Here is a 17,961-nt window from a genome sequence, read left to right as displayed (position 1 = left end):
CCGAAGACCTCTCAGTTGGCCGTGACAGCATACCAACCTATGCCGTCAACCTCTTCAGCCCCAACTCCTCTATCAGCTGCACAGGTCGACAAGAGCGAAGCAATCCTCCCGTCAATCCAGCGGATGTTGGAATCGTTCCAGAAGGAACAAGAGACGATGACGCAGTCAATCAAGCAGCAGCAGATACTGCTACAGGAAAGGTCGGACCGCGCTGGACCTTCCAGGGGCTCCACTAAGAAGCCCCTTAGAGTGTTGGATCTCCCTCACTGCTCTGAAACCAACCGCTGGAGGTATGCGGAGCGTATGCCTATGATGAATGGGAAATTATTCGTCTCAGAGAAGTTGGGAGCCAAACTAATTGAAGATATCAAGTTCTGGCCTAGCTTTTCAGCTTACCCAGACTGTTATGTGAGACTGCGGGATGAACATTCAGCCTGTGAGGAAACGGTACCCAAAGAAGTCATTGTCTTTGAGCATGACAAGGCACAAGCCATCCTCCTGAAAGACTTGAAAGGAGCTCCAAAGTTTCAGCACTGAGCAAGAGACACCCCACCTTTCTTGCTCCTTCCTCCATCTCTTTCCCCTTTTCAGAGAAAGCACTAGACATTGCCATCAAGGCAGTCAAAGAGGGCAAACCCTGCCCAACCCTAAAGGGATGCAAAGCATTCTCTCTAGCAATGCCTGCCTGCGAGGAGAAATGGAAGGATGTCCACCTAACCTTCTCCGTCTCGAAGTTGGATCCAGAGATAGCAGGCCAGCAGTTCAATGAGAACCTTCCGAAGTTGCCAGATCATCTTCTGAGGAGGGAACAGGAGATGAAGGAGAGACTTGCGGCCTCCCTTTCTCATCAGAACTGCCTGGAAATGAGCGCAGGTATACATAACGCCCCAGAAATGTACATATTCCTGGCTAAGTCTCACATGGGGACCCTTGTGAAAGACTTATATGCTTTCTTCAGAGCAAGGAGAGCCTGCAGAAAGTTCGTTTTTGCCTGAGCGACCGTAAAACTCGAACCCAGGAAACTGATTTCCTCGTGCATTTGGGGTAAGGACCTTTTCCCACAGGAACTGGTCCGAGAGATCATAGCCAGAGCAGCCACGGAGAATAGGAACCTTCTCCAAAAGTGGGGCATGACCTCAAAGAGGAAATCTTCCTGAGACGGAGGTCCCCAGCCTAAGAACAAAAAGGGAAGGAGACCACGCAGACCTGCGCAACTCCCTGCCGTGACCATGACCACGATGCCTCAATTGGTAGCCCAGCCTCAGACCACCTTCCAGATGGTCCCTCAACAACTGGCAGCCCAGTCGCCAGCATTTAACCCTGGCTTTGAGAGGCAGTTGACTTCCTTTCGCCCTCACAAAGGGAAAGGCCCAAGGAAAAGTGCCTCCGGAAACCCCTCTCGGGGCCGAGAAGGACGTGGTCACGGAAACAAGTCCTCAGGACCCCCCAAACAATGAGGGGCTCCAGTTAGGGGCAGACTGTATCACTTTCGGGATCGCTGGACCTTCGATCCCTGGGCCCACAGCCTAATCACGAATGGACTCGGGTGGAAATGGAACAGAACTCCACCCCGTTTTCCAGAATTCTTCCAACACTCCACCCACTCGGTAAAAGAATATACAGTACCTCAGAATTCTTGAACAAGAAGGTAATAAGGAAAGCGAAGTCCATTAAATTCCAGGGAAGGCTGTTTTGTGTTCCCAAGAAAGACTCCGACAAACTCAGAGTCATTTTAGACTTGTCTCCATTCAACAAGTTCGAGAACAAGAAGTTCCGGATGCTTACTTTGCAACACATAAGGATCCTTCTACCAAAAAGGGGCATACACAGTCTCAATAGACCTAGCAGATGCATACTGGCATCTGCCAGTCAGCCGCCCCTTCTCCTCCTATGTAGAATTCAAGCTATGGAAGAAGAAGTTTGTCTTCAGAGCAATGCCCTTCTGACTGAACACAGCCCCAAAGCTAGCAGACACAATCGTCCAGCGGCTACGCTGTGAAGGAGTTCAAGTGTTAGCATATCTAGATGATTGGCTGGTGTGGGCAGCATCCAAGACTACTTGTCTGCAGGCAGCCAAAAAGGTGATCCAGTTCCTGGAACACCTGGGCTTCAAGATCAACCGCAAGAAGTCTCGACTTTCTCCAGCTCAGAAGTTCCAATGGTTAGGAATCCAATGGGACTTAAAGTCACACCATCTCTCCATTCCATCCAAGAAGAGGAGAGAGATAGTGGGAGCTGTCAAAAGACTAATCTGTCACAAGAGGATTTCAAGATGCCAACAGGAAAGAGTATTGGGCTCTCTCCAGTGCGTAGCAGTGACAGACCCAGTGCTAAAAGCACGTCTAAAAGATGCGTCAGGAGTCTGGAGAAGATACGCATCAAACACTCGAAGAGATCAACTAAGGCTGACCCCGACCCTATTGCTCACGCAGTTAAGGCCGTGGTCAACAGCCAAGAGCCTAGCACGGACAATTCCCCCTGCAACCACCACAACCATCAGTGGTGATACACACGGACGCCTCCTTGGAAGGATGGGGAGGCCATTCTCACGAGAGGAAATATGAACCAAATTTCAATGCTATATCTTCAAAACTATGAGTAAGCTATTGACTTTGAAGGTCAATAAGTACAGTTTTGAGATACGGGCGTTCAAAGTTTTTCTTTGTATTTTTACAAAGACAATATTAATAAATCATGATCATTGTGAATTTTATGTAATTTTTAGGGGTATTAATAAAAGAAAGCAATTTTATTTACCATAATTTATTAATCATAAATCAAGATCCTTTTTCTCAATATCTTGCTTCTTTTGCTGGTGTTAGGTAAGGCTGTCGCTTTTCCATTCACACAACTCTCTCTCTCTCTCTCTCTCTCTCTCTCTCTCTCTCTCTCTCTCTCTCTCTCTCTCTCTCTCTCTCTCTCTCTCTCTCCTGAACTCTTAATAGAGCAAATTTTCTTCTTCCTTACGTTAGCAAGATGTTGAAATTGTCTTTTCCTCTTTGAAATGATAAAATTCTTCCCGAAAACGAGAAAAGAAAACTTAAAAATGAGGGATTATCAGAGGTCAAACTCAGGCATGTACTCTCTCTCAGGTTTGTGGTAGGACTGAAGGGCGAAGGGTATAATTTACGGTCGTCTGCAACTCATGGAAGTTATACAGATGCCATTGTTCACAATTTCTTTTACATTAAAATGTTATAATTATCAAAATTTACGATAACAGAAGAAATACTGCATTTTTTTATAGGGAACAATGTTTATGGTTTATTGAGTTACTTTTACTAATTACCCTGTAACTATGAAAGTAAGAGTAATTTTGACAAAATATTTTTATATGCATTCTCCATTGCCATACAAAGCTCAGTGAATTTTTTCAGGATTTTGAGTTTTTCTTCCTTTTTTTTAATTTTTTTTTTTTTAGAGAAAGTGGCATTTTAATTTTCATATTTTCTTTTCCAAAAGCTCTCCATCCCATCTTATCCTTCTTTTAATTTTGGTTACATGTCCTTGGGAAACGCTTACTGTCTGTCCTAAGTATGTACTGCAGTCTGTCGTAGTTGTCATACAGATCATTTATAGCTATTATAATCAGTTATCACTTGGACATGACATGTTAATGAATACTCTCTCTCGGTATTCAACTTCATCTGCTGATCTCTAAGCAGTTAACATAATGTATATGTACTGAAATAAGTCTAAAAGAACAGGGTATTTGATGTTAATTGAGCTTTATTTAAGCATGTTTGAACTTTTTTGTTAATTTAATATGCATTTTAACAATAATTACTGAATATTTTTTTTATTCAAGTTCTTCTGTTAATATCAAGCTGCCATTAATGTGGGTATGCTCACATATAATTAAGAGAGTATCGTTAATATAATTTCCTAACATTTGAAATTTCATATAAGACAAATTTAATACAATGTACTGTATATTATGATAGCATACAGTACTACTGTACGTGTTTTTACGGTGACTTTAAACCATATTAATTATTACTTCGCTGTGTGAATCATAGTTTTCAAAGTTATGATACTCATGTTTTATTCTCTCTCTCTCCTCTTACATACTGTACAATGCATACATATAAAATGCAGAAGATTGTTTGATATACTGTATACATTTACAAGTATTAACAACATTTGATTGTAAGGTGAACTTGATGAATTATAGCTTATTGTTTGGTATGAGCCGTGGGCTACTGCCCAACTGTAAGTCAGTCTTGTACTGCACAGTATGTGAATATGTGATGTTTGGCCGTTGCAGTTTCACTCTCTCTCTTTAACCTTAAATGCTATCATTGATTTTATTGTACTTATTGCTTGTAATATGGATGCTTATTCTTTATATACAGTATAAAGATTTGTGAGTTTTTCAAACTTATGGTAATAAAATGAGGTAATCTGATATCCAAATATATTCGGTTACATTAGGGGCAACTCTTTAATCCTAGTGATTCCATATAGTAGGGAATTTATTGAAATATAGTATTTTATATCTAATATTCATCTTTGAAAAGAAAAATCCAAATGAAACTCAAACTTGTTTTACAAACCATTAATTCATTTACAAAACTTTTAAGATTACATGTGATACAGAATATCAAAAATACAATCAACTTAAAAAGGATTTCTGGTCACTCTTCTCTGTTATAGAGGCCATCATAACTTTGAATCATTATTAACCAAGTATGTTGTTAATCAAGGAGTACTTGTAATTATTATTAAAATTATTATAATTGTTATTATTAAAACAATGATTATTAAATTTATTAAAATTATCATTATTACTGTATAGATATTCTAGAGAACATATACATCACTTCATAGGGGACATTTCCAATATATGTTGAAAACAGACTTACGTCTCTCCTGGAACCAATTAACACCATAGAGTGTGGTATTACTGTATAAGGTGTCATTTAGATGTCTAAATAATGCTTAGATAACTTATTAAATTATTGCTACCATGTTAAAAATTCTTAGTTCTTTAATAATGCTTAGATAACTTCTTAAATTATTGCTACCATGTTAATAAATTTTAAGTTCATAAATGGAAAGATATTAATAATGAATTTAATGATCATTTTGTGTCCATTACTTTTTATGGAATCCAGCCTTACTAAAACTAATTGAAATTCAGGTATCGAGTGGTTATGGCAGCAATAGTAGCAGTAGCAACGGTTATTATCGTGAATCTGATGCTTCAGAACGACTCCAAAGAACATCTTATTCATCAGCACAGGTTGGGTTGTGCTTTGGAAATTAACACTGTTGCTGTGATGCACTAACATACAGAATTTCTTCTAAATTGATATTGCATAACAGAATAAGCTTTATCTAAAATTCTTGAAACTGCTTGTAGGTGGTGTGGACCATGCTTGGGGTTTATTGTAATATGATAGCTAAAAGTTGATGAGCATAGATTTGTTTAGACGAACAATGGTGTACAGTATATATTTCGTTTGGAAATGTTAATTGTATTGTGAAATTAAGTCTTAAGGGCATTTAAGACTTGATTTTTAATTACTATATAATGCTTGGAAGTTTCCACAAGATGATAATTGATACAGTATTAGAATATGTTGTTGAATTTCATCTTTGCTAGGTTGCAGTTTATTTAAATTGGCAAGACTCTGGTTCTTGGTATTTTTTGTTATGATGGAATGTGTGCTTTGAAATTTATTCAATATAACATTTATTAATGGAGAATAGTCTTAAGATAGGTAATAATTGAAATACAAAGGCTATTTTATTCTATAAAAACTGTATTATTGGTGGATTTACAGCTCACAGACTTTATTATGTATGGCATAACTTGGCATTTGTATGACAAATAAGATGTGAATTGTTTTGGTCAGACGAGCAAAATTTTCACCATGGTTGAGACCACAATTAGGACTATTCATCCCTGATGGCAGGGTTCTTTCATCTGTAAGAAGTGAACATTTCTTATATATTCCTTTTTATACTATCATATTTACCAATTAGAATTAGTATAGCCTCCTCTGGTCCCAATAACACTTAATTCCTTTATTCCTCATTCTATTTACATGTTTATTTCCAGCTGTTCCCATGAATCTTACCCCTGAATAGAACAAGGTATAAAATGGTAGTGCCAGTGCAAAAAGTTATAAATAAAAATTATTAACGAAAAATTTTCCAACTGCTGCCACCTAAACACTCCCCCGCTGCAGAGGAGAAAGTTACTGTCAGACCATTGACGTAAAGCTGAACCCAGGAAAAAGAATAAACGTGCCTCAGATTTAACTAGTTGCACGGTACTTTGACACCTATTATTTTGTTTCGTGTGTTGATTTTTAGGGGGCTAATATAATGGATTGTCGTATAATGAAGATCTGTTCTTACTCTATGGTGTAACATGAATGGTGATGTAAGTTTGAACAGATCTAAATCCAGTACTGTACATAAGCACCAAAGTCACCCACCTATGTTAATACAGTTGTAAAGAACCTAGAAACACATTTTATGGTATGGAAACATAACTAGGAATAAAAGAACATGGACAAATATACCATTGAATGATAAAGCGAAACAGTAAAAAACAAAAACAACAAAAAAAAACAACAACAACAAAGGTGCTGGAGATTCTGAGACAGTACAGTGAAACCTTCTTGTCTGCGGTCATTAAGGAGCACGACTCACAACCTGAGGCCTGGAATTTTGTGAATTCAGATTATTGCATTTTTCACTAGGAAAATATCTTTATTTCAAATAAATTTTCTGACAAAATTTTTTTTTTATCTCTAAGTGTTTTTTTGGTAGTTGTAAATCTAGAACAGGGAATCTAATCCAACATGACCACCAAAGAAATATTTGCTCCCCTGTTCTAGGGCCAGTGCAGCAATGTGCAAAACCTGGACTCCGTGTGCTTAAGGGAGGCCCACAAGTTTAGGCTCATTAAAACTTGACACATCACTTTAGTAGTTGAAATTTGTCTATGAGTGACGTTATGCTTGGCATCGTAGAAAGGAACCTTCCTCTCAGTTGACTGCCAGCGTACCAATGCCACTACAAACCCTCAATTGCTGTTTACTATTCATTGGCTATTTAAATACTACCGCTAGAGAGTTATGGGGTCCTTTGACTGGCCAAACAGTACTACATTGGATCCTTCTTTCTGGTTACTGTTCACTTTCCATTTGCCTACACATACTCTGAATAGTCTGGCCTATTCTTTACATATTCTCCTCTGTCCTCATACACCTGACAACACTTGAGACTACCAAACAATTCATCTTTATACAAGGAGTTAACTACTGCAATATGATTATTCAGATGCCACTTTCCTCCTGGTAAGGGTACAAGAGACACTTTAGCTATGGCAAGCAGCTCTTCTAGGAGAAGGACAGTCCAAAATCAAACCATTGTTCTCTAGTCTTGGGTAATGCCATAGCCTCTGTTCTCTTGCGCGAGGGTACACTCAGGCACACTATTTATCTTATTTCTCTTCCTTTTGTTTTGTTAAAGTTTTTATAGTTTATTATAGGAAATATTTATTTTAATGTTACTGTTTTTAAAATATTTTATTTTTCTTTGTTTCCTTTCCTCACTGGGCTATTTTCCCTGTTGGAGCCTCTGGGCTTATAACATCCTGCTTTTTCAACTAGGGTTGTAGCTTAGCAAGTAATGATAGTAATAATAATAATAATGATATTACACAGATATTTCTAGTCTTGATTTTGTGATTTAAGAAGAATGGCATTAAGTACCTGATTTCAGGATTTTCTTCTTTTAGCTATGTAATTAATTCATATAAAGCATGCTTTAGGTTAAAGTACCAGCATTTGAATAATTGTGTTTGTTATTAGGTTTTGTGATTGGTCACTGGGTTGATCAGTGTTGTTAGCTTTCATGCATGTCTTTTGATTTAGGGTAGGGTCTTTGTTATTTACCCTTCCAAGGATTTAGTTCGATATTTTTGCAAATTTATAAGTTAGATTCAGTTTATGCCTTGACTTTAGCCATATTGTCCCCTATTTTATAACTGTATTTAAACTGTCGAAGGAGGGGGTTGTTTTAATTGCAGGTGCCATTCTTGTAACTCTAATCTCATTAATAGGTGGGTTCCATTTATTACAGTTAGTTATGAAATTCGAGGGAAGGTTAACTTTGTAGCGTTTTTAACTTACGTTTAGGCTAGCATAACCTTATTGAAGGATGTCTAGCAAGTTACAATGATGAGTATTATTACATTTCTTGTTAACTGCATTTACAGTAGTTTATTAGCGTAACATTAGTAGAATCCTGAACTGAGTGTTCTTTAATTGTTGATGGTTAGTTCTAACTTTGGTAAGGTTAGACTAGAGGGATGATTCATTTAGTTATTCAGCTGTATTACAGCTGCTTTGTAACCATGTAGATTGTTAAAGGGATAGCCTATTAATTGGACAGTATTCCCACACACATTAATGTATTTGAATACTAAATATTGTGGATAGGGGTTGTTCTCGCCTCCTCCAATTGATTATGGGATCATGATAGCGGGCTGGCTGATCAGCCACCCCCTCTTACATTTAGTTCTTCCATATTCATCTGATATGGGTATTGGAGGGAGAGAAGAGAAGTACGATGGAATAACCTATATGATTAATCAAATCTCTTCCTATCTTAAGAGTTGGCAGGCTTGCTTTTTGTGTTTTGTTCCCATAACCCCTGCCTTGGTAAAGAGGGAGGTCAATATGATATTAGGGCTAGGATGGTCCATAGTCTGTCCTAAAGAAGTGAATATCTGAGATGGGTGGAGACTTGTGTTTGCAAGCCTGTATTTCTTTTAGCTTGATGGTCATTATAGGAGGGGTGTGTAAAATTTACTACCCCTTTCCTAAGTGAGTTTTATAATGGGAGATTTTCCACTTTAAATATTTCCATTACAGATGAATGTTATTAAACCAAGATGCACCCAGGTTGGATGTGATAGTCTAGCTAAACTGAAATGGATTCACGCGTGTTGTCAAGTACATTCTGATCGTTTTTGCTGTTTGGGACAGGACTTGGTAGCCTGAAAAATTTTCTATTTGTTTGGAGTGGATCAATTCTGCTCGGATTTTGGATCTTTAGGTGGAAGACCTAAGAGCCAAGGCCATTTCCTACTTTCAGTGTGAGTGTATGGATTTACTGATATTGTGGGGCCTACTGAGTTTTTACGAAGCAAGGATCTCAGAGATCTCATTAGCCTGTGATATATCAATTTCAATGGTTGGGCTTTCAGAATTGGGTTCATAGTGGACCAGGTCCCTATCCATATTCTAAACTTTAATCTGAGGATGCTGTAGACCCCCCCCCCCCCTCAGAGGAGGAAACCTTACTGCAAGGTTCCTCAGAGGTGCCTTTGGGTTTCTGGAAGAAGTATCCTGTTGGGGACACCTCAATGACCACTGCAGCCTATGTCAGATCCAAGCTAGGGGTTAGGGTTCCTGTAATTAGGTTATCGGTACACTTGCGTTTCCCATGGACGACTTGTTTATAGCTAGAATAATAGTGGCATAAATCCGCTCCCTCTACGGTCAGCCCACTCAAGGTGCAGCCACTCCATTTAGTTTTGACCTGCCATCTGCTTACTTTCCGCTCCAGGCTGGGGATTTTTCTGTGTTTGGGCCTTTGGGTTACCAGCTCCCAAGGAAGGTTCTAGTGGGGGTTCTTCCTTCTGATCCTTTTAATTTGGTTGTCAGTTAGCCTTTGGGTTAACAGCTTGCAAAAGAGGCTCCAGGATGTACTCTTCCTTCTGTTCCTGTGGACTCGCCTATGGGTTGAGCTTCAGGTTACTAGCTTTCAAAGTCTTCAATGGGGTCTCTTCCTGCCATTTTTAGAGATTTGGCTATCCTTGGACCTTTGGGCTCCCTCCTTCCAAAGAAGGGTCCAGTGGGAGCCCTCCCATTTTCTAAGTAATGAAGGCTCAGTAGAGGGGGGGAACTGTTAGAGGGGTATTCTGCCATGGTTGTAAAGGAGGGAGATTTAGTAGGTAACCCATGGTGATCCTGTGATGGATGCGCCTTTAGGCCCAAGTCAAATATTTTTTGGTTTAAATATACAGAATTGCCATTCAGTGACATAGAATTTGAGTATAATTTGGTATTTCCACACTCATGATGGAGACTCAAAGTTTCATCTCTTGGGGCATGTCCCAATCTTACCCTGAAGGAAGTTGTTCTGATGCAGTACAAGTTTCTTATTAATACCTTAACAGAAGCAGTATCAGACTCTGGGTGTTTTCTTGTAGACCACAGTTTGCTGGATGCTTTTATGGTTGTAATGACAATTGACAGGTCAGAAAACTCCCTTTTTGCCTAAAATGGTCAAATTGGTATCTGAGTCAGTGAAGAAGGTGTTGCTAAAAGGGCTTTTTACCTGGTTCAAAGAGTGTAGCCCCTTATTGGGATTATAGCCTAAAAAATTGATAGTTTCATGTAAGGAATTGGATACTCAGGTTGGCACCAATCAATTGGGTGGCCATTTCCCATTAGTCTCAGATTACCTTAGGACTGCAGAATTCAGTGCCTTTTAAATACTGTAAAACCCCGACCAAATTCCAGAAAACCAGCCTTACTGATGTAGGACTTTCAATAATCAATGATATAAAACAACCTCTATAATACCTGAAAGGGACATCTAATCCCTGATGCTTTAGCACAGACTTAGTTGTGGGTCTAAATTTCTTAATGGCTGAAATTGAACATTTCATAAAAAAAGAAATTGTAAAAATTTAACCAATCAAGCCAGGTCTAGTCATTGATGGAGCTCTTAAGCTTTTCACCAATCACAATAAACATTCCATTATCTCAGAAAGGGAATATTGGTAGATTGTCTTTATTAACACATGCTGAAGTATGGCAAACTGTTACAATAATAAAAAGTAGTGGGTTTTTATTTCACAAGAGGAGTACTAAAATATCTAGCTAACATCTCTGCACTGAAAAGTGCATTAAAGCGCCTAGTTACCACTTGAGGAGTTAAGTTGGGGTTTGAAAATGGTAGGTTAGGTTTGAAATAATACCCTGAATAAAAAATTAAGTGAATTTCTGAGCTAACCCAAAAGAAATTTTTGCCTTGAATCCTAATATAACAAAAACCAACTATATGGGCTGTAGCAAAAAAAAAAAAAAAAAACCTGAAGTGCAAGAAGCGTCACCATTACGCTAGCCTTCTCTGTTTAGATACATCCTTCTGAAACATTAGAATTAACTGCAAAGAAAAGTATAAATTGATACAATAGGCATATATGCATTGCACCGGTAATAAAAGGATGTCTTCTAATAAGGACATCATAAAGTAAAGAAATTTATTTACATTGGGACAGGGAAAGCCCATCTAGACTCCATGTCTATTCCAGTGATGAAAAACCAATTTCTACTGTCAAGTTGGTGGGACGATCACAGGTGATTCTCTTGGTGAGTCTCTTTGGATTTGTAAATCCCAGATATATCTCTGTTTACAGAAGCATCACAGGATAGGTGGGGAGCAACTTTAGATCATTTGCATCTGTCAGGGGAATAGACCTCACAGGATTCAATACTTCATATCAATTGCCTAGAGCCACTAGCTATATTCAGAATTCCTCAGGATCAGGAACCACTAGTGACAGAGAAGACACTCGTGGTATTTTCAGACAATACAACAGCACTAGCCTACATCAGAAACCAATGGGGTGCAAGGTCTCCATACCTGTACTGGACAGAGACAGTGATATTGTGCAGGAAGAGTTTTATGGGAGTACAATTTTTAATGGGTTTATTTTTGGGGAAAGTCAAACTTCTTATCAAGTTAACTAAGTAGAGAGTGCCGGGTATTGCCAAATGAAGGGTCTCTGCATCTGTGGATATAACTAAAGATTTGGAAATGTTGGGGTCGCCCTAGCATAAACATGTTTGCATCATCTACTGAACAAAAAATAGATTTTTTATCCACATTTGCCAAACCCCTTAGCATGGAAGGTAGATTTCCTGTCACAAGACTAGTTGAACCTGGATCTATATGCATTCCCACTGATTGCCATGATTTGGCTGGTGGTAATCAAGTTTAAGATCTCTGTGAATAGCAGGATGATACTAATAGTCCCTCTCCAACCACAGAGTGTTTGTTTCACAGGTTTGTGGTTCTTGTTGTCGGAGTATCGGAGGAGGTTACTGTATGAAGCCGGTATGCTCAGACAACCAATTTCAAAGTTGATTCATCCAAACCCATCCATGCTACATCTAACCGCGTGGGACAGTCCTAAGGTTTTTTGAGGCCGTTTGGATTGTCTGCTATAGGTTCTAAAAGACAGTCTACCAATAATCTATATCAAAGACTGGAATGTTTATTTTGATTGGTTCAAAGCTAGAAATATGTAAATGACTAGGATTAGCTTGGATAATATAGTTAAATTTTTACAGTTAATTTTTTTATAAGAAACTTTTCAATTTCAGCCATTGAGGGATATAGATCCATGCTTAATTTGGTACTGAAATATCTGAGATTAGATCGGTCCATTTCAGCTACAGTATGTACTATACAGGATGTATTTAGGTATTTAGTATTGAAAGGCTTCCAATAGTAAGGTAAATTTTTAGGAATTTGAATGTGGTTTTACAATATTCATAAGGTCCAAATTTTAAACTGTTGGAAACTCTTTCACTGAAAATCCCACGGCTAAACACATCTTATTGGCATTAGCCTTGGCTAAATGCATAAGTGAACTAGGTTGGCTAGGACATCAACCACCCGTTGAGATACTACCGCTAGAGAGTTATGGGGTCCTTTGACTGGCCAAACAGTACTACATTGGATCCATCTCTCTGTTTACGGCTCATTTTTCCTTTGCCTACACATACACCCAATAATCTGGCCTATTCTTTCCAAGTTCTCTTCTCTCATTCACCTGACAACACAGATTACCAAACAATTCTTCTTCACTCAAGAGGTTAACTAGTGCACTATAATTTCTCAGTGGCTACTTTCCTTTTGGTAAGGGTAGAAGAGACACACTAGCTATGGTAAGCAGCTCTTCTAGGAGAAGGACAGTCCAAAATCAAACCATTGTTCTCTAGTTTTGGATATTGCCATAGCCTCTGTACCATGGTCTTCCACTGTCTTGGGTTAGAGTTCTCTTGCTTGAAGGTATACCTGGGCACTTTTTTTTTATCTTATTTCTCTTCCTCTAGCTTATTTTTAAGTTTTTATAGTTTATATATATTGGTATTGTACCACTATATAAATGTAAGGGAGATGTACATGAGTGTTGTAATTTAGTGGGTATCAGTTTTTTTTAGTGTGGTTGGAAAAGTGTATGGTAGAGTACTAATTAATAGGATTAAGTATAAAACAGAGAATGTAATCTTAGGAGTACAGGGTAGTTTTAGAAGAGGTAGGGGAAATATTAATCAGATTTTTACTGTTAGGCAGATAAGCAAGAAATATTTACCAAATGGCTAGGAGGTGTATGTTGCATTTTTGGATCTGGAGAAAGCGTATGATAGAGTTGATAGGGAAGCGATGTGGAATGTGATGAGGTTATATGGAATTGGTGGGAGGTTGTTGCAAGCAGTGAAGAGTTTCTATATAGGCAGTAAAGTATGTGGTAGGATAGGAAATAAATTGAATGAGTGGTTTCAAGTAATTGGTGCTGAGAGAGCAATATTTGATGTTTCCATGGTTGTTCAATTTGTTTGTTGATGAGTGTTTAGAGAGGTGAATGCTCGAGTCCTTGGTTGAGGATTGAAACTGATAGACGAGAGTGATCATGAATGGGAGGAAAATGGGTTGTTGTTTGCGGATAATACAGTACTATTTACAGTGTGAAGAGAAGCTTGGTTTATTAGTGACAGATTATGGGAGGGTATGTGAGAGAAGGAAGTTGAGAGTTAATGTGGGTAAGAATAAAGTTATGAGACTTACGTTAAGGGAGGGTGGTGCTAGGTTGAATGTCATGTTGAATGGAGAGTTACTTGAAGTAGATAAGTTTTAAGTACTTGAGGTCTGTTGTTGCAGCAAATAGTGGAGTGGAAGCAGGTGTACATCAAAGAGTGAATGAAGGATGTAAGTGTTGGGGACAGTGAAGCGAGTGGTAAAGAATATAGGTTTCGGAATGAATGAAAGTGACGGAGAGGCAGAAATTGAATGTATTAGAGATGAAGTGTCTGAGGAGTATGGCTGGTGTATCTCGGTTAGATAGGGTTAGCAACAAAGTAGCGATGGTGAGAACTGGTGTAAGAAATTATTTAGGAGCTAGAGTAGATATGAATGTGTTAGGTGGTTTGGCCATGTTGAGAGAATGGAAAGTGGCTGTCTGCTGAAGATTCTGATGAATGCAAGAGTTGATGGGAGAAGTACAAGAGAAAGGCCAAGGTTTGGGTGGATGGATGGAGTGAAGAAAGCTCTGGGTGATAGGAGGATAGATGTGAGAGAGGCAAGGGAGCATGCTAGAAATAGGAATGAATGGCTAGCGATTGTGACGCAGTTCTGGTAGGCCCTGCTGCTTCTTCTGGTTGCCTTGGTGACCGCTGAGGTAGCAGCAGTAGAGGATTCAGCACATGAAACTTCATTTGTGGTGGATAACGGGGGAGGGTGGGCTGTAGCACCCTAGTAGTACCAGCCAAACTTGGCTGAATCTCTCATCAGGCTGGGAGGAGTGAAAAGAGGAGTAGTTCCTTTGTGTTCCTTTTTTTTTTAATGTTGGTAGCCCCTGATATTGGGGGAGTTGCATTGGTAAATAGATAGATAGACATATGAAAGATCTATTCTAATGTTGTTCATTACTTCTCATGAAGTTTGTTTATTTCATTGTTTCCTTTCCTCACTGAGCTATTTTCCCTGTAAGAGCCCTTAGGCTTATAGCAGCCTGCCTTTCCAATTAGGGTTGTAGCTTAGGTAATAATGATAATAATTATAACTGCAATTACTGTCTGTCAAAGTAGGCTTTTGCACCTTTTGAATTCCTTCAGATCCAAAAAGGATTTTAAGGTTGAGAGTTTGCCTATTTGTTTTACATATCCCTTCTTTGAAAAAGAAAACAGATCTCTTTGTCTGGTAAGAATCATTCAGTATTATTTGGTTAAAGCTAGTCACTAGGGGTAATGTGGGTAATGTCCCTAATCTCTTTTTGGTGAGATTAGTTGAAAGTTTGGCCACAGAAGTTCACAAAATATTGGATCCAAATCCAATAATGGCCTTAAAAGTTAAGGTACATAATATTAGAAGCACAGCTACATCCCTCAATTTTTTGTGCAAATCTTTCTTTGAAAAGAGTTGTACCAGCAGGTTAATGACATACCAATTTGGTTTTTGCTTAACATTATTTTGAGGAGTCCTAGTTTGATTATCCAGATTGCTAGGCTCTAGGTCCTATAGTGGCTGAAGGGGACATGGTCTAATTAATTTCAAGTTAGGTTTATTTATAACTCTGATCTTAGAGAATAAGTGGATTGATTTAATAAACAATCACAAGGATCATGTGGAGACACTCAAATATATCAGTTAAAGGCAATCTGGAGTTCCATATTTCAAAAGTGTATTTTGAGAAGCTTTGTTCAGAGTAATCTAGACCAGGTTAGCAGAATCTTCGCTGGTGTGACTCTGTACTATGAAATGTTATAGAGTTACTTCAAATTCCTACTACCATTTTGTTTCGTGATAAATTTTTATCATTTAAAAACCATTAGAGAGCAAATTTTATCCTATAAAAGTTGTATGTGGGATATTTTCTCAGCTTTCCTAATTTTCATTGCCTCTGTCAAGGAGGAATTGCGCTAGTGTTTTATTTGCCTGTGGGCAGGATTACGTCAAAACTACTTCACATTTTGATGGAATTTTCACCGAAGATAGACCTCAGGACATGGACAACCCCATTACATTTTGGGGCTGATCTGGAACCGGATTTGGATTGTAGGTTCGGATTTGCATTTATCGTGTTTCTGTGGACAGGATTACGTCAAAACTACTTGACGGATTTTGACAAAATTTTCACCACACTTAGATCTTAGGTCATAGACACAACTGTTAAATTTTGGAGATGATCCAGATATGAGATCCGTATTTTTACATTTTTATGTAGATCTTGAGACATGGATGGCCCCATTAAATTTTGGGGCTAATCTGGATCCAGATTTGCATTTTTCGTGTTTCTGTGGACAGGATTACGTCAAAACTACGCAACGGATTTTGACAAAATTTTCAGCACAGATAGATTTAGGTCATGGACAACTCCATTAAATTTTGGAAATGAGCCAGATCCAGATCCGGATTTCCATTTTAAAGATAACGCCAAAACTACTTGATGGATTTTGACAGAATTTTCATCACAGATAGATCTTAGATCATGGAGATGATCTGGATTCTAGTTTATTCATTATTTTTCTTTGTGTCTGTTGACATATTTAGGTCAAAACTACTTGACAGATTTTGACAAAATTTTCACCACAAATAGATCTTAGGTCATGGACGACCCAATTGAATTTTGGAGATGATCTGGATTTGCATGTTTCGCCATTTTAAAGATAACATCAAAACTACTCGACAGATTTTGACAACATTTTCACCATATCGCATATCATTGGCGACCCCATTTTGGAGATAATCCCGATTCTAAATATAGATTTGCATTTTTTGCCATTTTAAGGATAACGAAAAATAAAATAGACATATTTACAAAATTTCCACCACAGATAGATCTTTGGTCATGGACAACTCCATTAACCTTTGGCAGAGTTCAAAAATATCTGATTACTCTTGTTTTATATGTATTTTATAAATGTATAGGAATCACTTAATATGGCAGCCATTTTTCTTATAGATTTTTTTTTTTGAAAAATTAATGTACAGATTATAGTTAATAAAATTCCCTATCTTATCACGCTTAACTGACAAAAAAATTATCAATATTCAAGAAACTAGTAGCAGTTTTTCTCAGAAAATTTCATGTTTCGAGAAATCGGGCTTGAAAGTTTTTTATTGTAGAGGTTGGTTGATTATACTTTAGTAGGCTTAAGAATTGGCTTTAATCTGTAATTTTCCTCATCACTGAGGATCATAAGGAATTTTTCATCATATTTCTGGGTTATTTACTCAGCAGTGGTGAGCACCACCCTTCAAATCTAGAAATACATATGCTACCTATACCAAATGCCTACACCCGAATAAGACGTTGCTAGCATTATATATTCTCGTCTGGTGAATTTATGGGCAAATTTTACTCTTAAGGCATAAAGTACATAGTAATAGTCTCTGACACTTCATACATCTTTCAGCATAACTTTAGCATAAATATTTTAATCATATAAATGAGCAGACAAAGAAATACAGGCTTCAATTTTTATTTTACTTTTTAGTGATCAGTTGAATATATTTTAGTATAGGCTTTTAGCAGTAATTTTCCTCAGGACTTGGAATCATAAGGACTTTATCATCATATTTCAGGCTTATTTACTAAGCAGAGGTGAGCCCCTTCCCTCAAATCTAAAAGTATATACACTACATATACCAAATGCCCACACATAAGTAAGACTGGGATAGCATGATATATTCTTTTCTGAGTATTTTCTGGTCAAATTTTAGGCTTTAAGCTTATTTAGTAATCATCTCTTAACACATTTTGCATCATTCAGTATAACCATAACTTAAGAATTATAAATACTGTATATGAATAAGCAGACAAAGAAATGTGATGAATATAACTTAGATAGAGAAATGCAACAAATGTTCATTCACGACAGTACCGAAAGAAGAAGAAAATTACATTTCTTTTGTGTTGATCTTAGAAAATTTAACTTGAAGTTTAGGAGATTATCATATATATATTTTCCTCAAATTCTTGCAGAAAAAATGTTGTGGTCAGAAAATGGTTACGTAAATATAAGAAAGAATGTTTTAGCCATCAAATAAGTTTTTCTCATTAGAAAAACATTTTGAATCCTGAAACATAGATGTTTTTTTAGCCAAAAATCCGATAATCACAATTTCCTAAATTCC

General features: G+C 37.7%; 1 protein-coding gene across 3 annotated transcripts in view; it reads left to right on the top strand.

Annotated features, from left to right (window-relative positions):
- LOC137625647 (uncharacterized protein F09G8.5) overlaps positions 1 to 17,961 on the top strand; it is a 223,814-nt gene that overhangs the window by 107,438 nt on the left and 98,415 nt on the right. For 2 of the 3 annotated variants that reach the window (XM_068356558.1, XM_068356564.1), the window contains exon 7: positions 5,144 to 5,245. The exons of the other annotated variant lie outside the window; for it this stretch is intronic. In XM_068356558.1, the coding sequence (XP_068212659.1) occupies positions 5,144 to 5,245 (102 nt within the window). The remainder of the gene's footprint in view (positions 1 to 5,143; positions 5,246 to 17,961) is intronic. 3 annotated transcript variants of the gene reach the window in all.

Source organism: Palaemon carinicauda, chromosome 2 (assembly GCF_036898095.1).
Source record: "Palaemon carinicauda isolate YSFRI2023 chromosome 2, ASM3689809v2, whole genome shotgun sequence".
Classification (NCBI taxonomy): domain Eukaryota; kingdom Metazoa; phylum Arthropoda; class Malacostraca; order Decapoda; family Palaemonidae; genus Palaemon; species Palaemon carinicauda.
The sequence above is the reverse complement of the archived record's forward strand: the minus strand, read 5'-3'. Positions and strand labels throughout refer to the sequence as shown.